Here is a 19347-nt window from a genome sequence, read left to right as displayed (position 1 = left end):
ATGATTAAACATGTTAGCCACGCCTATTTCCTTAAAATCACGTAATTTAATAATTTAACTGAAAACAAACAGGACGTGCATTTACTGATTTCAATTAAAGATTAGAGGGGCAAAGTTTTTTTCTTAATGGCATGCACAGATGAATTGTTTACCACAAAACTGGCAATGTGAGCTAATAAAATCATATGGTTTAGATTTTTTGGGCCTCATATAACACTAAAGACTGACCTGATGATGCTGAAAATTTGGATTTACCACCAAAAACAAAATAGTAAATATAAATTTTCACTACTGTTATTTAAAGACAAACAGACATTGCACCATATACCAACAGGACAATTTTGAGTAGTATTTGTACTTGTATAATGTAATTACACACACACACACACACACACACACACACAGGCCCGGATTGGCTAATCGGGAGGACCGGGAGAATTCCCGGTGGGCCGGTCCGTTTTTTGGCCACGAGGGCCGGTGTCCCTAGTTCCAGAATCGGTTGCTCTCAACAGTCACACTTTTTAAAAATTATTTATTTACTTGACCACAGCCTTCTTATTCATTATTTTACAGCAGCTCTGCTCTTTTTATCTATTTTCTCGTAGCCTCGTGAGCAGGATGCAGGTTAATGATGATATAACTAGATAAGTCATCATTAAACATACAGCTGTTGTGGTACAGTGGTTAGTACGTTAGATTATGACGTGGCCAACCTGGGTTCGGTCCTTGTCTGAGTAACAATTTTTTTTTTTTTCATTTTTATTGTTAAGACATAATACTGTAAGGGTTGTTGAACATTTGAAGTTCTAAAAGTGCTGTTTTCTCAAAAAAAGACGTGATAGTGTAATAAGAAACTGAATTGGAAATAACCTTATTTTAATATAGTCAGTGGTGAACTGAGGTGGGCTGGTCTGAGGCTTGAATCTCCAGGGCTGAAAAAGAGTCCCACTCCGGCCCTGCACACACACACACACACACACACACACACACACACACAAACACACACACACACACACACACACACACACACACACACTCACACGTAATATTGATAGATGGAGGAAAGTTTACTTGTAACTTAATTACTTGAGTGCTCTTAAAAAGGTTTTTTTTGTCTCACTGTACTGTATTATTACTGTATTGCAGTTCACATTGACAACTCCTTCATTAGCTCCTCATCTTGGTGTGAAGCTGTGACGTTTCATTGACAGAAAGTGCTGTTATTTCCAAAACAGTCTTCTCATTATCCAAGAGCTGTGCAAGATAAATAATTTTTCTTGTGTGTTTTCTCTGGCTAAGTGGCTGCTTACACACAAGCAGCCTGATGAACAATGAGTGTTGTCCAGTATCAGTAGTACGATGATGAATGTCCTCCACAAATATTTGTGTACTGCTCTCTCCAGCGTGTAACAGGATGTGCTTGAGTGTCCAGGGGAAGTAGAATTATTTCAAAGGCTCTTTATGTGGATCTAATGGCTAACTCTGGATGTAGTGTATATATGATAGGAGAACATAAATCTCTCATAACAATAGATGAGTTATGCTTAATCAGAGTCGCCATACTGTATTTTTGTGCATTCAGATTTCGAAAAGCAAGTTTGTGAGTGCTTTAGCCTTAGTCTACAGTAAGCAGGCATGCCATAATGAATTATGAACCTTCAGTTGTGAATCTACTTGGAAGTGACAGGGGTTCGCACTCTCCCATAATCCTCTGGGCCTTTGTCTGACTGCTGATAAGTAACATCCTGATATATGTGAATTTTATTGTCCACAAGACCAAAGACCAGGATCTTCTGTCTGACCTTTACCACCTCACCACCTAATGCAAACATCAATGTCTGACTGTGGAAATAATAAAAGACAGAAAACATGCCTGTTCACCTGCAGTGTAAATATTAGAAGATTTGAACATCATGAAACCTGCATAGCTGATTTAATTATGTAAAAAGTGAATACTAAATGAATTTCATTTAAGTTAATGAACTTACTGTTTGATTTACCATTTATTCTTTTTAAAATAAAATCTAAATATAGTTTTATAGATAAATTTTTTTTCTAAAAAACACATTCTCCTCGTGTTTGCGTGGGTTCCCCCACAAGTCCAAAGACGTGGTACAGGTGAATTTGGTATGCTAAAATTGACTATAGTGTATGAGTATTCAAAGAGTGTGTGTGTTTCCCAGTGATGGATTGCAGCAGGAAGGGCATCCGCTGCGTGAAACATGCTGGATAAGTTGGTGGTTCATTCTACTGTGGCGACCCCAGATTAATACAGGGACTAAGCTGAAAAGAAATTAAATGATTTTAATACTTTTGTTAATGATATTAAAATAGCAATACATTTTAAGTTACTGTGGTCATTTTGTTGTCATTTTTATTGTTATTTATTGTTAATTTTAATTCATTATTTTAATTGAATAAAAAAATAATTTCAATTTTATTTGATTCATTATTTTTACATTTAAAGCTTCTTTATTACTGTTTGGTTTACTGTTTGTGCCTTTAAAGAGCCCCTAATATGGGTTTTTGAAAATGACCTTCCATGCAGTGTGTAACACAGCACAAAGTAATTTAAAGCATCCTGCTGAGGTGAAAAATCTGAAAGTTCACCATGTTGAAAACTATTGATACTTTAACAAAATAGTCGACTCAGAGTCTAATAAATGAATCATGTTGGGTTCGGATATTTTGCCTGAATTCATCGATACAGTACATCACCAAATGTATTGCCAGATCTAGTAAAACATGAACACACTTTTTTTCTTCAGACCATAGCTAAGCACAGGGGATCATGGGACTAATCATGACAGGAAGATGACGATCATTGACAGATGAAGATTAGGCTGCTGGGAATAAAGGATTAAAGTTTACTTTCCCAATAAGCCAACCCATTGCTGTGTTTGTTCCTGTCATTTTTAAATTTTTGATACAATAGCCTACACTGCAACTTGGGATTCATCAGCCGTTTGCTATTAGAGTGAAGCAGAGACTAGTATGAATGATACTTTGTTATACTTTAACAGGGACTTTGTCAGTAACTGTTGGAAGTTCATATGGACCAGTTTCTTCTTCCTCCGAATCATAACATGTAAGTGTAATTGAAATTGTTGCCTCGTTTTGTTTGAAAATATGTATTTAATTGTGTGTTATGAGTTGTAATCAGCCCGCGCAGCTTGTAATCACGTATCTATTATAGATCAGTGCTTGTACTGTATCTCCCAGGTAAAATTTTCATCGGGCTATTCACATATTGTGTCCAAAACCATGTTAAAAACGCGGCACTGTTATTTTACGTTATTGATTTAAATGCGTTTCTGAACTGGCAATCCTCTGCTGTTTGTATTTGCGCGGCCAATTGTCCAAATAGTTCAACTTTTGACACTGTGTGGATTAATACTGAGTGTGTGTCATTGTTACTTGGGGTGAGCGTTAAGAGTAGAGTAATATGCTGGTGTTTAACTGCATTGCTTTAAAGCATTCCTGCGTTGCGCTCTCACATACTTTGTGCTACTTCATAGCCATGGTGGCTGTTTCTCTCTGTCTCGCGCTACAACAAACTGGGTCATCAGACAGATTAGCCTCATGCAAAGGAGGGGTATAAAAACAAATGAATTGCTGGACGAATCACATGGGAGTCATTGGGATAATTAGGTAAAAATAAATGCATATTAAAGACAATGAAAGTTTTTTGACCTTGCATGCATATCAGCCTGTTGTTGGAGACCCCTAAAACCAAAATATGACCTTTTATAATGCAAAATAGCAGCTCTTTAATCTAAAATTGAAATATACTTTAGGATGATTATGATGATGTTTATAATAATAATTAAAATATTAAATAATTGTACTATTAATAAAAAAATGATTTACCATCTGATTTGTATACATTTTCTGGTCTGTCTGTGAGGTCTGACCCGTTCACAGATAAGAGCACCTGTTTCCCCTGTTGTGTGTCCTCTGGCAGTGTTGCTGAGCTCCAGCAGTCCTGTCTGAAGGCTGTGTATTATACAGCTCTTCAGCGTCTCTAAACTCCCACAGAATGTTCTATCTGCCATCATCCAGACACATGCGCTCATGCTCCACTGCCCTCCATCTGCTGTTTACCCCAAATAGAACCACACATTTTTTAACTGATAAAAATCTTTATAATTTGAACGCAGAGAAAAATAGATTAGAATTGGAATCACGTTTGTCTTCTTTTTTTGGTGCTTTTTGTGAGATGTCGAATATGGTACCACACTCCTCACTGTTTGTATTCCATTTAAATATTTGTAAATAAAAGACACTTTTAAGGGGACAGTTCACCTAATTCCTGTTTAATTTCTTTTTTAATTCTGTTATAATTTACTTACCCTGTCAACTTGTTTGTGTTTCTTTCTTTGCCTAACAAAAGAGAATGTTTGGAAGAATCTTAGAATAGACTTCTATATTACTTTATCACTTATTTTGGTATATTCTTCAAAAAAAATTTATTTTAAGTTTAAAATTTAACCTATCATATGCAAAAGACCAAAAAACTAGCTTTGCAACTACAGGTACATGAGGGTTAGTAATTGGTGACAGAATTTATATTTTTTTGGGTGAACTGTGGCTTTAAGTGTCTCTTTGCACAGCCAGATGGTCAGTCCGGTCAGGCATCGATGCTGAAAGACTCTCTCGTGTCTGCTGCTCCTTCTCAAACACTAAAAACTACTTCTAATGTAAACAAACCAGCAAAAGTCAGCACTTCTGCCCTTCTCCTGGCCTTTTTTTCCTTGAGCTACACACTAACATTAGTAAGTTCAAATGCTTTAATCTGTCAGAAACGCCTCTTCTCTTAAAGCATTTATGGACTAGAAATGGCTTTAATAGCAGACGAAAATGCTGCAGTTTGTGTTTGACCTTTATGTTTTCCCTTTTCATACTCTACACAGGGGCCTGAAAGGCTTGATTTGGGTCGAATATGTTGCTTGTCTGCTGGCTGACCTCATTATGTGAGCATCATTAAAAGCTTTCCTGAGGTTTTATGATTGAGAGGTTCAGTACAGCATACATTCTGCTTGCTGGAGTGACCGCTTACATCAGTTCTGTCTGTGTTTATGCATCAATCCTTTTTGTTGTTGTTGTTGTTTTTGTTTAAACCAACTCAATGGGATAGTTCAGTCAGCAATGAAACCTCTGTCATCATTTGCTCATCCTCCACTTGTTTCAAACATGTCTCTGACATTCTTTCTTCTGTTAAACACAAAGGAAGATTTAGGGCACGTGTCCACCGTAGCATTTTTTGCAATGCAGTCGCGAGTGCGACCCGCTCAAGCTTTAAGCACTTCTCCAATTCAAAGCTTTTATAAAACACAGAGCACTCAGCACTAAGTGTAAAATGCATGCTTTCATTGATCACAACAGAATAAAAACCCCCCACTCGTGTTTCTGCAGTGCAAAAAATCTTCAGTGGACTCACTTGCATGCTGAAGAAATCAGCAACCTTTGACTTCCATATAATTTTTTTGTTCCTACTATGAATGAACTATGATTTTTCTTTACAGTCTTCTTTAGAGAATATTGTTTTGTGTTCAACAGAAGAAAGGAAGTCTTGTAATTTTGGAACCACTTGAGTGTGAGCAAATGATGAGGAAATGAATATGTTGGGGTGAACTTTAACTTTAAGATCTACACATTTGGATCTGATACCATAACATTTGTGCTAGTTGAGCTGACTACTGATAGATAGGTAGAATGTAAACATCACAATGCAGTCTGATGTGAAATGTACAGCATATGTGACATTTTTGAAAAGAAAAAAGTTTTCTTCTGCATGTTTCACAGCAAATTACAGTATTGACATCAGTGTGCAATATGTAGAAATGACCTCTATATGCCTGACATCTTAGGGAAAACAAACACAATTCAAATTGAAATAACATGAATTAAAAAAGAAGCAGCTATTGTAGATGTCTGGAGTAGTTAATTCATCTGAAATTTACATAAATACTGTATATGTTGCGCTGTATCAGGTCAGCTACCAAGCAAGTTTAGCAGTTATTCATATGGAGATACAGTGGCTACATAATGCTAAAAATAGCACCCCCCCACACTTTATTGTTGTAAGACAGCTTAACGGGCATGGTGTGACATGTCAGCACCAATGTTATTAAAACAATTAGATGTATTAATTTACAGATCATGCACTGTGGTGAAAGTGCTTTTAGATGATAGCTTAATATCATGTTGGCGTTTCTGTGTGGAGTTTGCATGTTCTCCATGTGTTCGCGTTGGTTTCATCCAGGAGCTCCGGTTCCCCCACAGTCCAAAGACATGCAGTATAGGTGAATCGAATAAATTGGCCATAGTGTGTGTGTGAATGTGAGAGTATATTGGGGTTCTCCAGTGCTGGGTTGCGGCTGGAAAGGCATCCACAGTGCAAAACATATGCTGTATAAGTTGGTGGTTCATTCTGCTGTGGCGACCCCTGATTAGTAAAGGGACTAAGCCAAAAAGAAAATGAATGGACGAATAAATTAATTAATCTTCGTTAAACCTAGGCATTATAATAATTTCTTGTGCCGTAATGCTTTTAAACACTCTTTTCCTGAAAAAACAAACAAACAACACCATGGTCCATGAGTTAATTATATGTGTAAAAAAGAGCAACCTGAAATTCAGTAAATAAAGAAATACCATAATTTACATACAATGTAATCTCTCTAAGCATATTTCACCTCTGACTGTACATTTTCTGTAAATCTAAAAGTATAACATTTTAGTATGAGTTTGCAGGGGTGGATTTGGCACTCCAAGTTTTTTCAATAAGTTGAATAAATCATTCATGCTTGAAGACTCACGGCTGAGGTTGAATTGCATTTATTTGCACTTCAAACCCCAGAAAAAAATATTGCATGGAATCCTTGAAAAAAAAAGCAAGTGCAAAAGACTGTGATGTTGTATGTTTTGAGAAGAAAATGGACTCCAAATGCAAATGAGTGTGATATTACAGGTGGGCTGAGAGAGAAAAATGACTTTAGGTTTTTTTTTTTTTTTGGGAATTTAAATTTTTACTCAACTCATTTTGCCTGAAACTGCTGAAGCAACGAAGAGCTGTTTGTGAGTGTTTTGAGCTCATAACTGCAGCTTAGACTAATACAGTAGGGTATGAATGTTTGAGATTATGAAATACATTGTTAAGTTTGTGTGGCATTGCAAATGACCAATTAAGTGTGAAAAATTAGTCATTAAGTAGTGGGTTAATGAGAGCAAATTGTGTTTTCGCCATGTTCTGTTAGTAAACTATTGATTTTTCTTTACTCTCTCTTCTTCCTGTGCATTTATCTGGGCAGTCTGTCTGGCTAAATCGGCTATTTGTGATTTTCAAGCTTTTAATGAGAGGTGCATTTACAAATCCATTGACATTTCTGTAGGCAAATTTAAATACTTCTTTATTTAATTGGCCAGATATTGTTTATTTGTAAAGTAAAACATCCCTTTCTGTTGTTCTGGGTATTTCTAAAGAAATTTGTCAACTAAGAAATACTAATAAAGTTAAAGTTAAATTCATTTAAAAAATCCTGCAATTGAATGAATATACATTTTTAAATGCACTAATCCTTTTTAATCATCTCACAAAAGGTTTTGTATATTGAGTTTTATTTTTCTTGTAAGGGGACATTTTTTCAAAAATGTTTTCATTGGTTTTAAATGTATGTATTCATGCACTGTATGTATGTAAGTCTACTTTGTAAGCAGCATAGTGGCTCAGTGGTTAGCACTGTCGCCTCACAGCAAAAAGGTTCCCCCACAGACCAAAGCCATACGATTTTAGGGAACTGGGTAAAGAAATGTGTGCGTGAATGGGAGAATGCGTTGGTGTTCCCAGCACTGGGGGTTCATGAGTTAGTGTACTTTTCGGCTGGAAGGGCATTTGTCACATACAACATATTCTAGAGTAATTGGTTGTTCGTTGAGAGGGGTCTGGCTGCAGACTCAGTGCAGTGCATTCTGAGCTGCATCCATTGCTTTTTAATGAACTCACCTAACCTCACCTCTAACCCTATCAGTCACAGTGACATCAGTTTAGACAGTTTAGTAAATACAGACAGTACTATTTCTAAGCCAAAAACACAGTTTGCACTGGTGCAAGACCATTACATATGGGATATTGTGACATACAGTTAGGTCCATAAATATTTCGACATTGACACAATTCAGTGTCACAAAAGTTTGCCTCTATACACCAACACAGTGGATTTAAAATGAAACGAAAAAGATGTGCTTTAACTGCAGGCTGTCAGCTTTAATTTGTACATTCAAATCAGGTGAACGCTGTAGGAATTACAAGTTTACATATGTGCCTCTCACTTGTTAAGGCCCAAAAGTAATTGGACATAATAATAATCATAAATCAAACTTTCACTTTTTAATATCTGGTTGCAAACCATTTGCTGTCAATTACATTCTGAAGTGTCGAACGCATAGACCTCACCAGAAGCTGGTTTCAGGGTTCAGCTAGGTTTCATCACCAGACGCAGCTGCTTCAGTTTTGTCTTCAGAAAGTGAAATGCATGCTCAATCGGATTCAGATCAGGTGACTGACTTGGCCATTGCATAAAATTGCAGTTTTTTCCCTTCAAAATCTCTTTGGTTGCTTTTGCAGGATGCTTTGGGTCATTCTTCATCTGCATTATGAAGCACCGTCCAATGAGTTTTGAAGCAGTGGGCTTAATATGAGAAGACAATATTGCCTGAAAGAATTCATCCTGCTGCATTTGTCAGCAGTCACATTATCAGTACATACAAGAGAATCAGGTCCTTTCATAGTCATACATGCCCACGCCATGTCACTATGACACCATGCTTCACTGCTTTGGATCATAAGCAGATCCTTTCCTTCTCCATACTCTACTCTACACAAGTCCATTGTGTTAGTGTATCGAGCCAAATATGTTAAAATTGTGTCGATGTTCAAATATTTATAGACCTAACTGCATATGTTACTATTAGAAAATGCAGGATTACAATTAAGGCACTTAAGTGAGTTCATAAACAGTGCTTAACTTTGCAGATGTTTTTACATGCTCATTATGCACTAAAGAACTGAAAGTGCAAGAAGTGTAATGGGACCCTTTTAAAATTCTCTGCTTTCCACCTCAGCATGAAATTCAATGAACTAAATAGCTATGCTTGGCTGATTTCCTTTAGTTCATCCATCCTTTTCTTTAGTCCAACTGTAAACTACAAATCCAGACAATAAATAAACCCCTCCCCTATTGATCATGTGTTATTTTCTTTGTCTTTCAGAGGGATGCCAAAGGCCAGTATTTGTTCGACCTCATCTGCCACCATCTAAACCTGCTGGAGAAGGACTATTTTGGCATTAGATATGTCGATCCGGATAAGCAACGGGTGAGTGTCCCACCATGTGGCTTGTGTGGAACAGTTCAAGGTCAACAGTAATGCAGTGCAGCAATTCATCATCTCTGCATTCATGTCCACTTCTTCTTTATTATGAGAAAGCTGCGTCTGTTGGGTCACTCAAAGTGGATTTCATTTCCTAGAGCGTATTGGTTAGGTACTGATGCCTTATAAGTGATGAATTGATGTGTGTGTTTTGGGTTGGTTGTGTTTGTATTGATCCTGCACTGGTCAGACTGACTCTCAGGGTTATTCTGGAGAAATCAGAGAGTGACATAGAAGACGACAGAGCTGAGGATTGATGGAATGAACCTTCTAGAAGGACGGCTTTGAATGCTGTAAATCATGTACGGGCAGGCCTTTATACCCTTATGTGCTTCAGATTTTTTTTTTTTTTTTTTTTAAAGGGACAGTACACTTAAAAATAAACATTGTATCCAGTTTGTTACAAACATGTATAATGCATGTTCTTGTGCATTAAACAAAGCATAGCACCTTTTTGCCCAAGACAAGTTTTCTCTCGGGGACAAATAAAGTTTATTCTATGGGCATAATAAAGAGATAATCGGTCTCTACATCCAAAAAGTGAAAATTCTGGGTCCCACTTTATATTAAGTGGCTTTAAGTACTATGTACTTGCATAAAAATAAGTACAATGCATTTACTGTTTTCATAATGTATTGCAGAAAACTTCTGGTGCTCTTGAGGTGGGATACGGGTAGGGTAGGGTCAGCTTTTGTGGTATAGTAGGTTTGAGGGTGGGTTAAGGTGTATGCTATGATCAAAAGTGTAATTAAAACTTAATTACATAAATTTACATTCAGGTATTTAGTCAATCATACAATTTTAAAACAGGTATTTACACAATAAGTACTTTATATAAATTATTAATTTTGAGTGTATATATTAGTTAAGTCCACTTAATTTAATCCACCTATAAATAAAATATTATTGAAATTCTGCCATATTTTTTTTTCTTTTACTTGTTTCAAACCTGTTTGAGTGTAGAAAGCAAAAGAATAGATTTTGAATAATGCTGAAAAAACAACAACATTTATTGATTTATATAGTACTTTTTCCAGCTTTCTTCAGAATATCTTGTTTTGTGTTCAACAGAAGAAAAAAACACTTAAAAGTTTAGGACCACTGGAGTGTGAGTAAATGATGAGAATTTTTGGGGTGAATTATCCATTTAATTTCAAACTAGGCTTATAAAATCCTTGTGTTTTTGGTCACATTTCGCAAAAAAAAGTGAAGTAGCACTTTAAAACATGCTATGTTTTCTCGGAAACAGATTCATGCACATGCTTTATCATGGCAGTTTGAAAATAAAATGATATGAGTGGTAGTGAAAGGTCATTAATCTTTCATGATTGAAAGTAGCAAATATTTAAACTGTTCTCTGAAATTAATTAATATTGTTTAAAATATGCGCAATTTAATACAATGCTGCAGTACTTTAAGTAGTTTTTACTTGCTTTCAGCACTTTGGTGTTTTTGTACATATTTATGCAATTATTAAATAGTTTACTTTTACTATGGTACAAGTGTTTAGAAGCCATGAAATTTGATTTTTGGCATTTTAGGGAAGTATGCAGAAGTGAGTCTTCATTAATTGATAATCTGCCCAGTATTCATAATTTCAGAAATGTGATTTAAGATCTTGGTGTTTATAAAATTTGCTAACTGTATTTATATGTCTGTTTTTGGAATTTTCTTAAATGTTTGTGGAGTAACATTTTTTTTCCAGTGATTCTAGGTAGACTAATTAAAGTGCAGAGATTTGGGGGCTAAAGTTTGATAGGAGTCTATTTTTTTTATTAGATTGTATTTATAGATTTTTTTTTCTCTCTATTTTCTTATCTCAACAGCACAAAGTGCACAGAATCAGATCTTTTTCAATTCTGATTTGGGCCACTTTCTTATATGATCCCATATCCAATACAGTATATAAATCCAAAATTCATGTAGTTTATTTGCATGACTTTAAAAGTCCTTCATAAAATCTGTGCTGACAGGAGGAGTCACTCCTACTTAACACACAGTTGCTCTTTGGTCAGTCTGAATATATTGAACATGCCATACAATTATAGAGGTGGTCAGTTTAAGGACAGTGCGGTGTCCCAGTGTGATTACAGATATACAAGCTAAACTTAAGGAGTCCTGTTGTATTTTTTTTCTTTGTTGTCCATTTCTTTATATTCATCCTTTTTTTACCAATGCACAAATGTGCACATTCACATTCATTTATAACTAATATTATAAATAGTCTAAAAAATAATAGTCTAAATAAATAATAGTTTTAGTTCGCTTTATTAACAGTAACAACTCTTCTTCAAATGTTAAACAAGACCTTTATATATTGTTAAAATATTACATTGTTAGGCTAATTATTTAATATTCATAATAAGGTCTTTACTGTCAGAGTTGGCAAGGAGGACCCAAACGCAGAATAAACAGGAGAACAGGGTTTAATTACAGGAGGGACACAAAGCAATGCAGAAGGACAGTCCACACAATAGTGCAGGGTGACAACAGGAGAACAGGCTGGTGAGGGATGGAGACTCAGGACTTCAGAATGATACAGATGGGAGAGTCCGGGTGAAACAGGCTGGTCAGGAAAGGGGGAATTCTAAACTTCAGGCCAAGCAGTCAGTAAGTAGCTAGCAGAACCTCAAGTTTGGGACAGGGTCAGCAAACAGATGGGACGCCACGCCAAGGGGATGCACAAGCGGAGACTCAGGAGGCAAGTGACAAGCAACACAACAGGACTAGACAGCTGGGGAGACAAGAAAATCTTAAAAGAAAAGCAAGCAAAAACAAACTAGAACCCTGTAAAAACAAGAAACATTTAAGAGGGAAATAATAAAGCTTGAGAAATAAAATGAAACAAAAGGGACTAAATAAAACTACTAAAACTTCAAACAAAAGGCCAAAAGGAATGAGCTGTAGCTAGAACTAAAATAGAAAGCAAAACACAGCAAAAAGAACTACAATAAAGAACTAACAAAAGACTAGGACTAGACTGGGACTGAGGATCACGAAAGTGGCTAAATAAAAATGAAAATAAAAATGAAAGTAACCTTGCTGAGAGAAGATAAAAAAAAACAAATCAAAAGGCTAAATGAATTCGAGATAAAGATTAAAAAGATTAGTACTAAACTAAGACTAGACAAAATAAACAAAACTACACTATATAAACAACTCCTATCAAGCAGTAACAAGACTAGACAAGAACACAAAAAGATAATGTGACAAACCGGCAAGGAAAAGGGGAAAATGAACACATTGGCTGTTTCTCAATATGCGGTCTTCAGTGTTCTTGTGTCCTCGTGTTCTCGTGTAACGTCATCATCAACAAGTTCAGTTCCAAAAACCAAGAACGGAGGACACGTGAAAGTTCCCGGAGGTGTTCTTGATATTGAGGATGCATCGATGCAGTAATAAATAATAAAAAACTTTATGTTAAAGTTCAGAGAGACATAACTTACCTCAGGAGTTTACCTAAATAAAACAGTATATATAAAATCAAGGAGGCAGGACAAGGGTGCACATGGCCAACACAACAAAAGAGACAGTGCTAAAAAAACAAAACAAACAAAGAGACATTAAACACAGACAGGAGTGACAGGGCTGTGAAGGTTGGCATGTAAAGTCAACAACATTTTATACATTTTACCCTGCTCAAATAATAGTAATAATGCAACTGAAAACAAACAAACAATATTCAGACAAAGCCAAGTAAAAATATTTAATTGATGTTTCAATAAAATCCAAAATACTACACATCAATTATGGACAAATAAATAGACAAAATTACAAATCTGAGCTGGAGACCTTCAATTGACTAGGAAGTGACTTAATATATATATAATTTTGTTAATTAAATAAATTGTTATTTAAAAAGATAAAAACCTAAACAAAAATTCTAATTGGAAATGTGTGTAGCTCCCTGCAAGAATATACTGTTTATTTTGACAATTAGAGATCAGTTCTGATCTCTGTCCGCCAAATGCAAACTTGACAGCGCACAGGCTTTGCATACACATATTCCAGAGTTTCTTCATGTCTGTCTTTTTCACTGACCCCCTTTGGGAGCCTTTTGGATTGAGTGACATAAATAATAATGAGGACATCAAGCTGATGCTAGTCTACTGCAGATGACACACAAGGACAACACTACACTCAACACAGTTCCCTTTAGATTATTCTTAGTTGGCAAAATATGCCGTAGATTTGCAGACAATCCTGAAAAACGATAATGTGACAGGCCAAAAATATTGTCCAAATAGCTTTCAGATTAGAATCTGAAATCGAATCCAGCCTCATGCTATTTCTAGACTATTATTAGCCTACTGGCACTAAGACCCAAATATACTTTCTTTCTCAAAACCGATGGCTCGGTTTGACTGATTTGGCTTATCTGGAGCTGCACACAATAGCACTGATAGAATCTCAGCGTGACGTGGAAGATGTGCTAATGTTTCGCTCCGAAGAAGAGAGAAATTAGATGAAATGATTAATCTATCTACCCTGCCCCCATCTCACACTCATACTGATATAAAATCTCTGTACATCTTCCCACACTGACCACCTGCTCCTGTGTAATTATGTGTTAGATGAAATATAGTTATAATATATATGTGTGTGTGTGTGTGTGTGTGTGTGTGTATGTGTGTGTGTGCGTGTGCTCTGTCTATGTATGTGTGTGTGTGTGGAATTAAAATTCTTTCTTCTTTTGTTTTAGCATTGGCTGGAGTTCACCAAGTCAATTTCGAAGCAGATGAAATGTAAGTATCATCCGTCAAATCTTATTTATAGTGCGCTAGTCGACATAATGGAGCAATTAGGAACAACATCACTATGGTGACTGTAATGAAGCATGCTAATGGGATTCATGGCTATCGTACATTAACAACTGCTGTGATCTCTAAAAGGAGCTGCCATTTGTTGAAGTGCTGACCTTTGCATGTGTTTAATAGCCTGTCCTGTGAAGATATGTGATGTAAATCGTGTACTTAAAGGGTCAGTGCACCCCACAATAATAATTCTGACATCTTTTAATCTCCCGCATGTAATTTTTAACCCGTAAAACCGTGTTCTTCTTCAGATCTGAGAAATTTCTATCCATGCATTGAAATTCTTTTCAGCTAAAATGATCGCTATTCAAAATGTTTATAAAACGAGAGCGAGAGAGAGAGAGAGAGAGAGAGAGAGAGAGAGAGAGAACAAAAGCAATGTGCACTTTAATACAAAATTTAAAAGGAGAAAAATCACTTTATAAAATAAACAAATACATTTTTAGCTTTGGTTTATAAACTAGAGCCATGGTGAAAATGTTTTTGAGAAATTGATTCTGCATCGATTCTGAGATTTTCAAAATGCATCGCTATAGTCTTATATAGCTATAGTCTTTTCAATTGATTATGAGCTTAGTTTTTAACAGCACTCTTTCCTCTAGGTTAGTTATTTATAAGTGAGCCTGTGCGATTTATCGAAATTGAATCGCAATTTGAAAGGTTTGAGACTGCCGGCTGTGTGTGACAGTCTTACTAACCAATTGAGTGAGCACACTTTTATTCTGCCCAATCAGAGTTGCGCAAACAAATTATGCCTACAATAAAAAAAAGAAAACGAACAGGAAAGCACTGACAAGTGGGAGTATGGCGTCTGCTACTTCAGAAGCATTAATAGACAAATTAATATCAAAGAAAAACCGCATAATAATAATCAGTAATATGGGAATATCTTGGTATCAATGTCACAGACACCAAACAAAAACAGGTTATTTTTAAGAGCTATATCGAACGATCTGTAATAAAAACAAAGCAATATTAAAGGTGCAGTAGGTGATACACAATGCTAACAGCTTAGCATAAATCTCTGAATCACAGTCACTCCCCTGCCGTCCAGAGTTGCATGGTTAACAATAGGGAGAGACTATGCAGAATAGCGGTATTTACTTGTGTTTTGTTGTTAAACTAATTAAAATCTACATTATCGATTCTGTAAAAGGTGCCTCATGAAAATAGTCTTATCAATCTTTCACTGAAAGATTTTAGTGGCTGAACAACAATTATGTGCAGATATAACCCATTTGTAACAACAACATCCAACGTTACATCAGCTTTGCATGAAGCTAGAATAGTTTTAAAACAAAACATTACCTGTCTAAGAGAAATCCTTCAGCCATGGTGTCATCCTTTCTCCAGTGTGCAAAGTTAACTCCAATATTGATTCAGGTTTTTAAAACTTTTTGATTCAGCATGTTTTTGCCGATTACGCACGCACGTTACTTTTTAATGTATGAATAAGTAGGAAGGCAAGGAAGAAAGAGTTCTTTCACAACCTGGAATTGCCCAGGACTACATCATTATCTGTGTAACGCATTAGCCTCTTTCATTATTTATCAACTGCAGATGCGAATTAGTGGGCTATGCTAAGGAGATAGTGATATAGAATAAGGCCTTGATGATGTTCTGTAGAGTTTAATTATAGATAATAAGTGACACATTCCACAAACTGTCATACTGGCTGATTGGCTTCAATATAAAATGTTTTTACATTAACAACAAAGTTATGAGTTCTAAAACTTACAGTTCACGACCCCTTTAAATGTGGTAACATAAGTCAAGTATATTTTAAAATAAGTCCTTCTCTTCAGAAGATTTCAATTAAATGTCTTGATTTATGTGGATTTATTTATTTTTCTCATTGTGAATTGATCAGAATTTTAAATCTCTTAGATTTGATCATCATTTGTGTTTGAAGGTCTAACAGCTTTGAAATAAGATGAAGGTCAGTAAATAACGACAAAACGTAGATTTTGAGGTGAAGTAACTCTTCAAGTCCTCATTAAATATGATAAATGCTATGCTAATTGCATTAGGGTCCAGCTCAACATATGATAACCTTTCAGTAACTGTTGGCCATTGGTTGCTTTATAAGCTCAACATGCTCAATAAAGTAGATTTAGATTTTGTATGTTATTGTTGTCATCTTTCATCAGCTGGATAAAAATAATTCATATAGTCCTGATCTCACACAAGGCGCACAGTGCAAAAACAAATCATTTTCTTAAGCATGTATCATCTTTCAGGATTATCTGAAGCAAAACTTTGTGAGATAATATTTCTATTATTTAAATCTGGTACATTGTGTTCAGATTTCAGTAATGTTTAAGAAAATTGTTGTTTTCATACCTAAGCAAGGTACTTTGCATTTGTCTTTAGCAAACCTTTGTGTAATAAGATTTTGTACTTTTTAAAACTTGTACTGTATGTTCTGTTTTATACTTTAAAGTAAAAAAAAATAATAATAATTGCACTTGCTACTCAAAAGCTTGAAAAACATAATAATTTTTTTAAGCCTTAGAAATAGACCAAAGGGGGATAAAAAAAAAAAAAATAGAGAACATAAATTTGCAGGAAAAAATATTTAATTCTAGTTCAAACAACAGTTCCTTTGGATTAATCTTTAGAAAATACTTTTATGTGATATTGCATTTATACAGCAGTTTAATGACATAAGTGTGCAAAAAAATATAATCACAGAGTCTCTCAATCGAGTAACTACTTCCATCATGAATTCAAATCATGTACAGTAGCAGCTGGGCAAGATTGGTTGCTAATTCAAAAGTACATATTACAGTAGATTAAAGACAATTGTCAGATTATTACAGTATATTGAAATAATGTAAATAATTTCATTCAGCCTCTTGTTTATACTTGTTTGATCATGGTATTACCATGTATTCTTTGTAGTACGATATTTTAAATCAGTTCATTTTCTCCATACAGCACAACCTCCTTTTACCATGTGTCTGCGTGTGAAGTTCTACCCACCAGATCCTGCTGCTCTAAAGGAGGAGATCACCAGGTATGAGCTACCACAATGAAACCATTGATTAAGCATTGCAAACCAAATGGAAACAGATGTTTAGCAGCATTAGAGAGCAATCCAGTTTTGCTCTGTTAGAGGTGCTTTGAAACTGCATGTGGGATTTAGTTGCCAATATGGCCAGCTTGTTTTTGATGAAGGCAGTAATTTCATATGTATTTTTGTAGGCCAAGCTGAATGTTTGTATTATCCTCAACAATGACCCAAAATAATTTTCAGGTTATTGCAGAACATTTGCTGTTTGACCAGCAGTTGTATATAGGGATGTAACGGTATTGTAAATACCGTCATACCGCAATATTAAATTTTTTCGATATTACCGAAGTCGCATGACTCGGTAAAACTATAGGTCTTCTGAGAAAATTTGCTTAGGCGAATGAAGCAAACGGGAGGTAGCTGAAACTTCATTTCCCATCAGCCCCGGCGTGGCCATAATCCTTTGCGGTCTGTTGTCGCTACAGATCCAGTAATGCGGAAATGGAGTGTGCTGCTAGTAGCGGAGATGAAAAAAAGATGGAAATGATGGAACCTAAAGCGGGTGTTGTCGCCGCGCGCGTGCTGAATAGCGGTGCTGTCGCGCGCGTTCTGATCAGCTGTGTTGTGGCGCGCGTATTGAAAAAGCGCCGAGGGGGGGTTGAGCGCGCATACTCAAGAGAGGTGTTATCGCGCGCCTACTGAAGGGCTGGACTGGACGGAGGTTGTGTCGCGTCGCGGGGGCACTTTTGATCGTTTTGGAAGGGCATTTTCTATCCAAGACTAAAAAGGGCATGTGCACTGCACAGGTTGAGCCCTATGTGTGCACGTGCCTGCAAGTTGGGGAATACGACTAATAACAGTCATGGGGACTGCAGAAACACAGCACACTGTTCATATTGATGCAGACATTGACTTGTACCGCAAAGAGACCTCTATCTCACTCATGGTTTGTCTTCTCAAGTGGGGGAAAGACAATGCACAACGTTACCCCACTGCTGTCAACATGGACCAAGTCATATCTCTCTTGTCCCAGAAACCTCAGTCCCAAATGAGAGGGGTTTTTTCTGTTGCAGGGGACATTGTAAATGCCCAGAGATACCAGCTTTTACCAGATTATAATTATATGATAATTTTCCTTTAAACCCATCTCTATCTAAGTGAGTGATTAAATGTTGAATGTGATGAGTTTTCAACAATACTAAATTGAAACTTTATTTTTTTTACATGGTTTAATATTTTTTTGTTATTAAAATTGAAGTTCCTGTTTCAAAGCTTACAGATAGATGACTAATTTGTATGTCATTGACACTTTTGGCACTTTTTTGGAGTATTTTCAAAAGTTTTTTTTTTCCTGTAAATGATTCAATAAATACCGTACCGTGACATTCATACCGAGGTATTACCGTACCGTGAAATTCTGATACCGTTACATCCCTAGTTGTATATCATTGTTATGATTGTTTTGTTCATTATGATCATCTGTAGATTCACAAAATCTAATCTCTATGCTTTTGTATCTGTTTTTACATTTAGAAGTTGAGTATTGGTACCATAAATGTGCATATTGTTGCACGAAATACATAAAATACATACATATTAGTATCTAAGTGGCACACCCTTTTATTCTGAGAGTGCACACAGTAGGAACAATATATACAATGATAGCATGACTTCAAACTTGACTACTTCAAAGCATTTCCCCCTAAAGGTTGACATTGTTAAAAGTGTTACAAAGAAAGAGAAGCTGCACTTTTGAACATTCACTGTGGTTTTACATTATTGTATAAATGTTTTTTTTAATTATTATTTGTATCAAAGTTGATATTGATTTGTATATTAAATTTAGTTGAACAAATACTTGAATAATTTAAATTTTTAACAAAATCGTAACAAAAACTATATGCTTACTATTGCAAAACCTTAATTCTTTGATACCATACAATAATACAGTAACCATGTTATTCAATTATTTTTAGTAAATCCATAGTTGATTTTCTTAAGGATGCATAGGTTGATTAGAGAATAGATAAGTTTGTTTGGTGTGATATTTAGAGACTTTAAAAGGTTTAATACATGTTATGCTCAAAA

At 35.7% G+C, this 19347-nt stretch overlaps 1 protein-coding gene across 3 annotated transcripts in view; it reads left to right on the top strand.

The window, feature by feature from the left end:
* The window catches only part of frmd5a (FERM domain containing 5a), a 221444-nt gene that overhangs the window by 156228 nt on the left and 45869 nt on the right, over positions 1–19347 (top strand). For all 3 annotated transcript variants that reach the window (XM_021467813.3, XM_073930341.1, XM_694434.11), the window contains exons 2-4: positions 9271–9375; positions 14132–14174; positions 17184–17262. In XM_021467813.3, coding sequence (XP_021323488.1) covers positions 9271–9375; positions 14132–14174; positions 17184–17262 — 227 coding nt within the window. The remainder of the gene's footprint in view (positions 1–9270; positions 9376–14131; positions 14175–17183; positions 17263–19347) is intronic.

The sequence above is a fragment of the Danio rerio genome, chromosome 18 (assembly GCF_049306965.1).
Source record: "Danio rerio strain Tuebingen ecotype United States chromosome 18, GRCz12tu, whole genome shotgun sequence".
Classification (NCBI taxonomy): Eukaryota; Metazoa; Chordata; class Actinopteri; order Cypriniformes; family Danionidae; genus Danio; species Danio rerio.
Note: the sequence above shows the minus strand (reverse complement) of the source record. Positions and strands in the feature narration are given on the sequence as shown.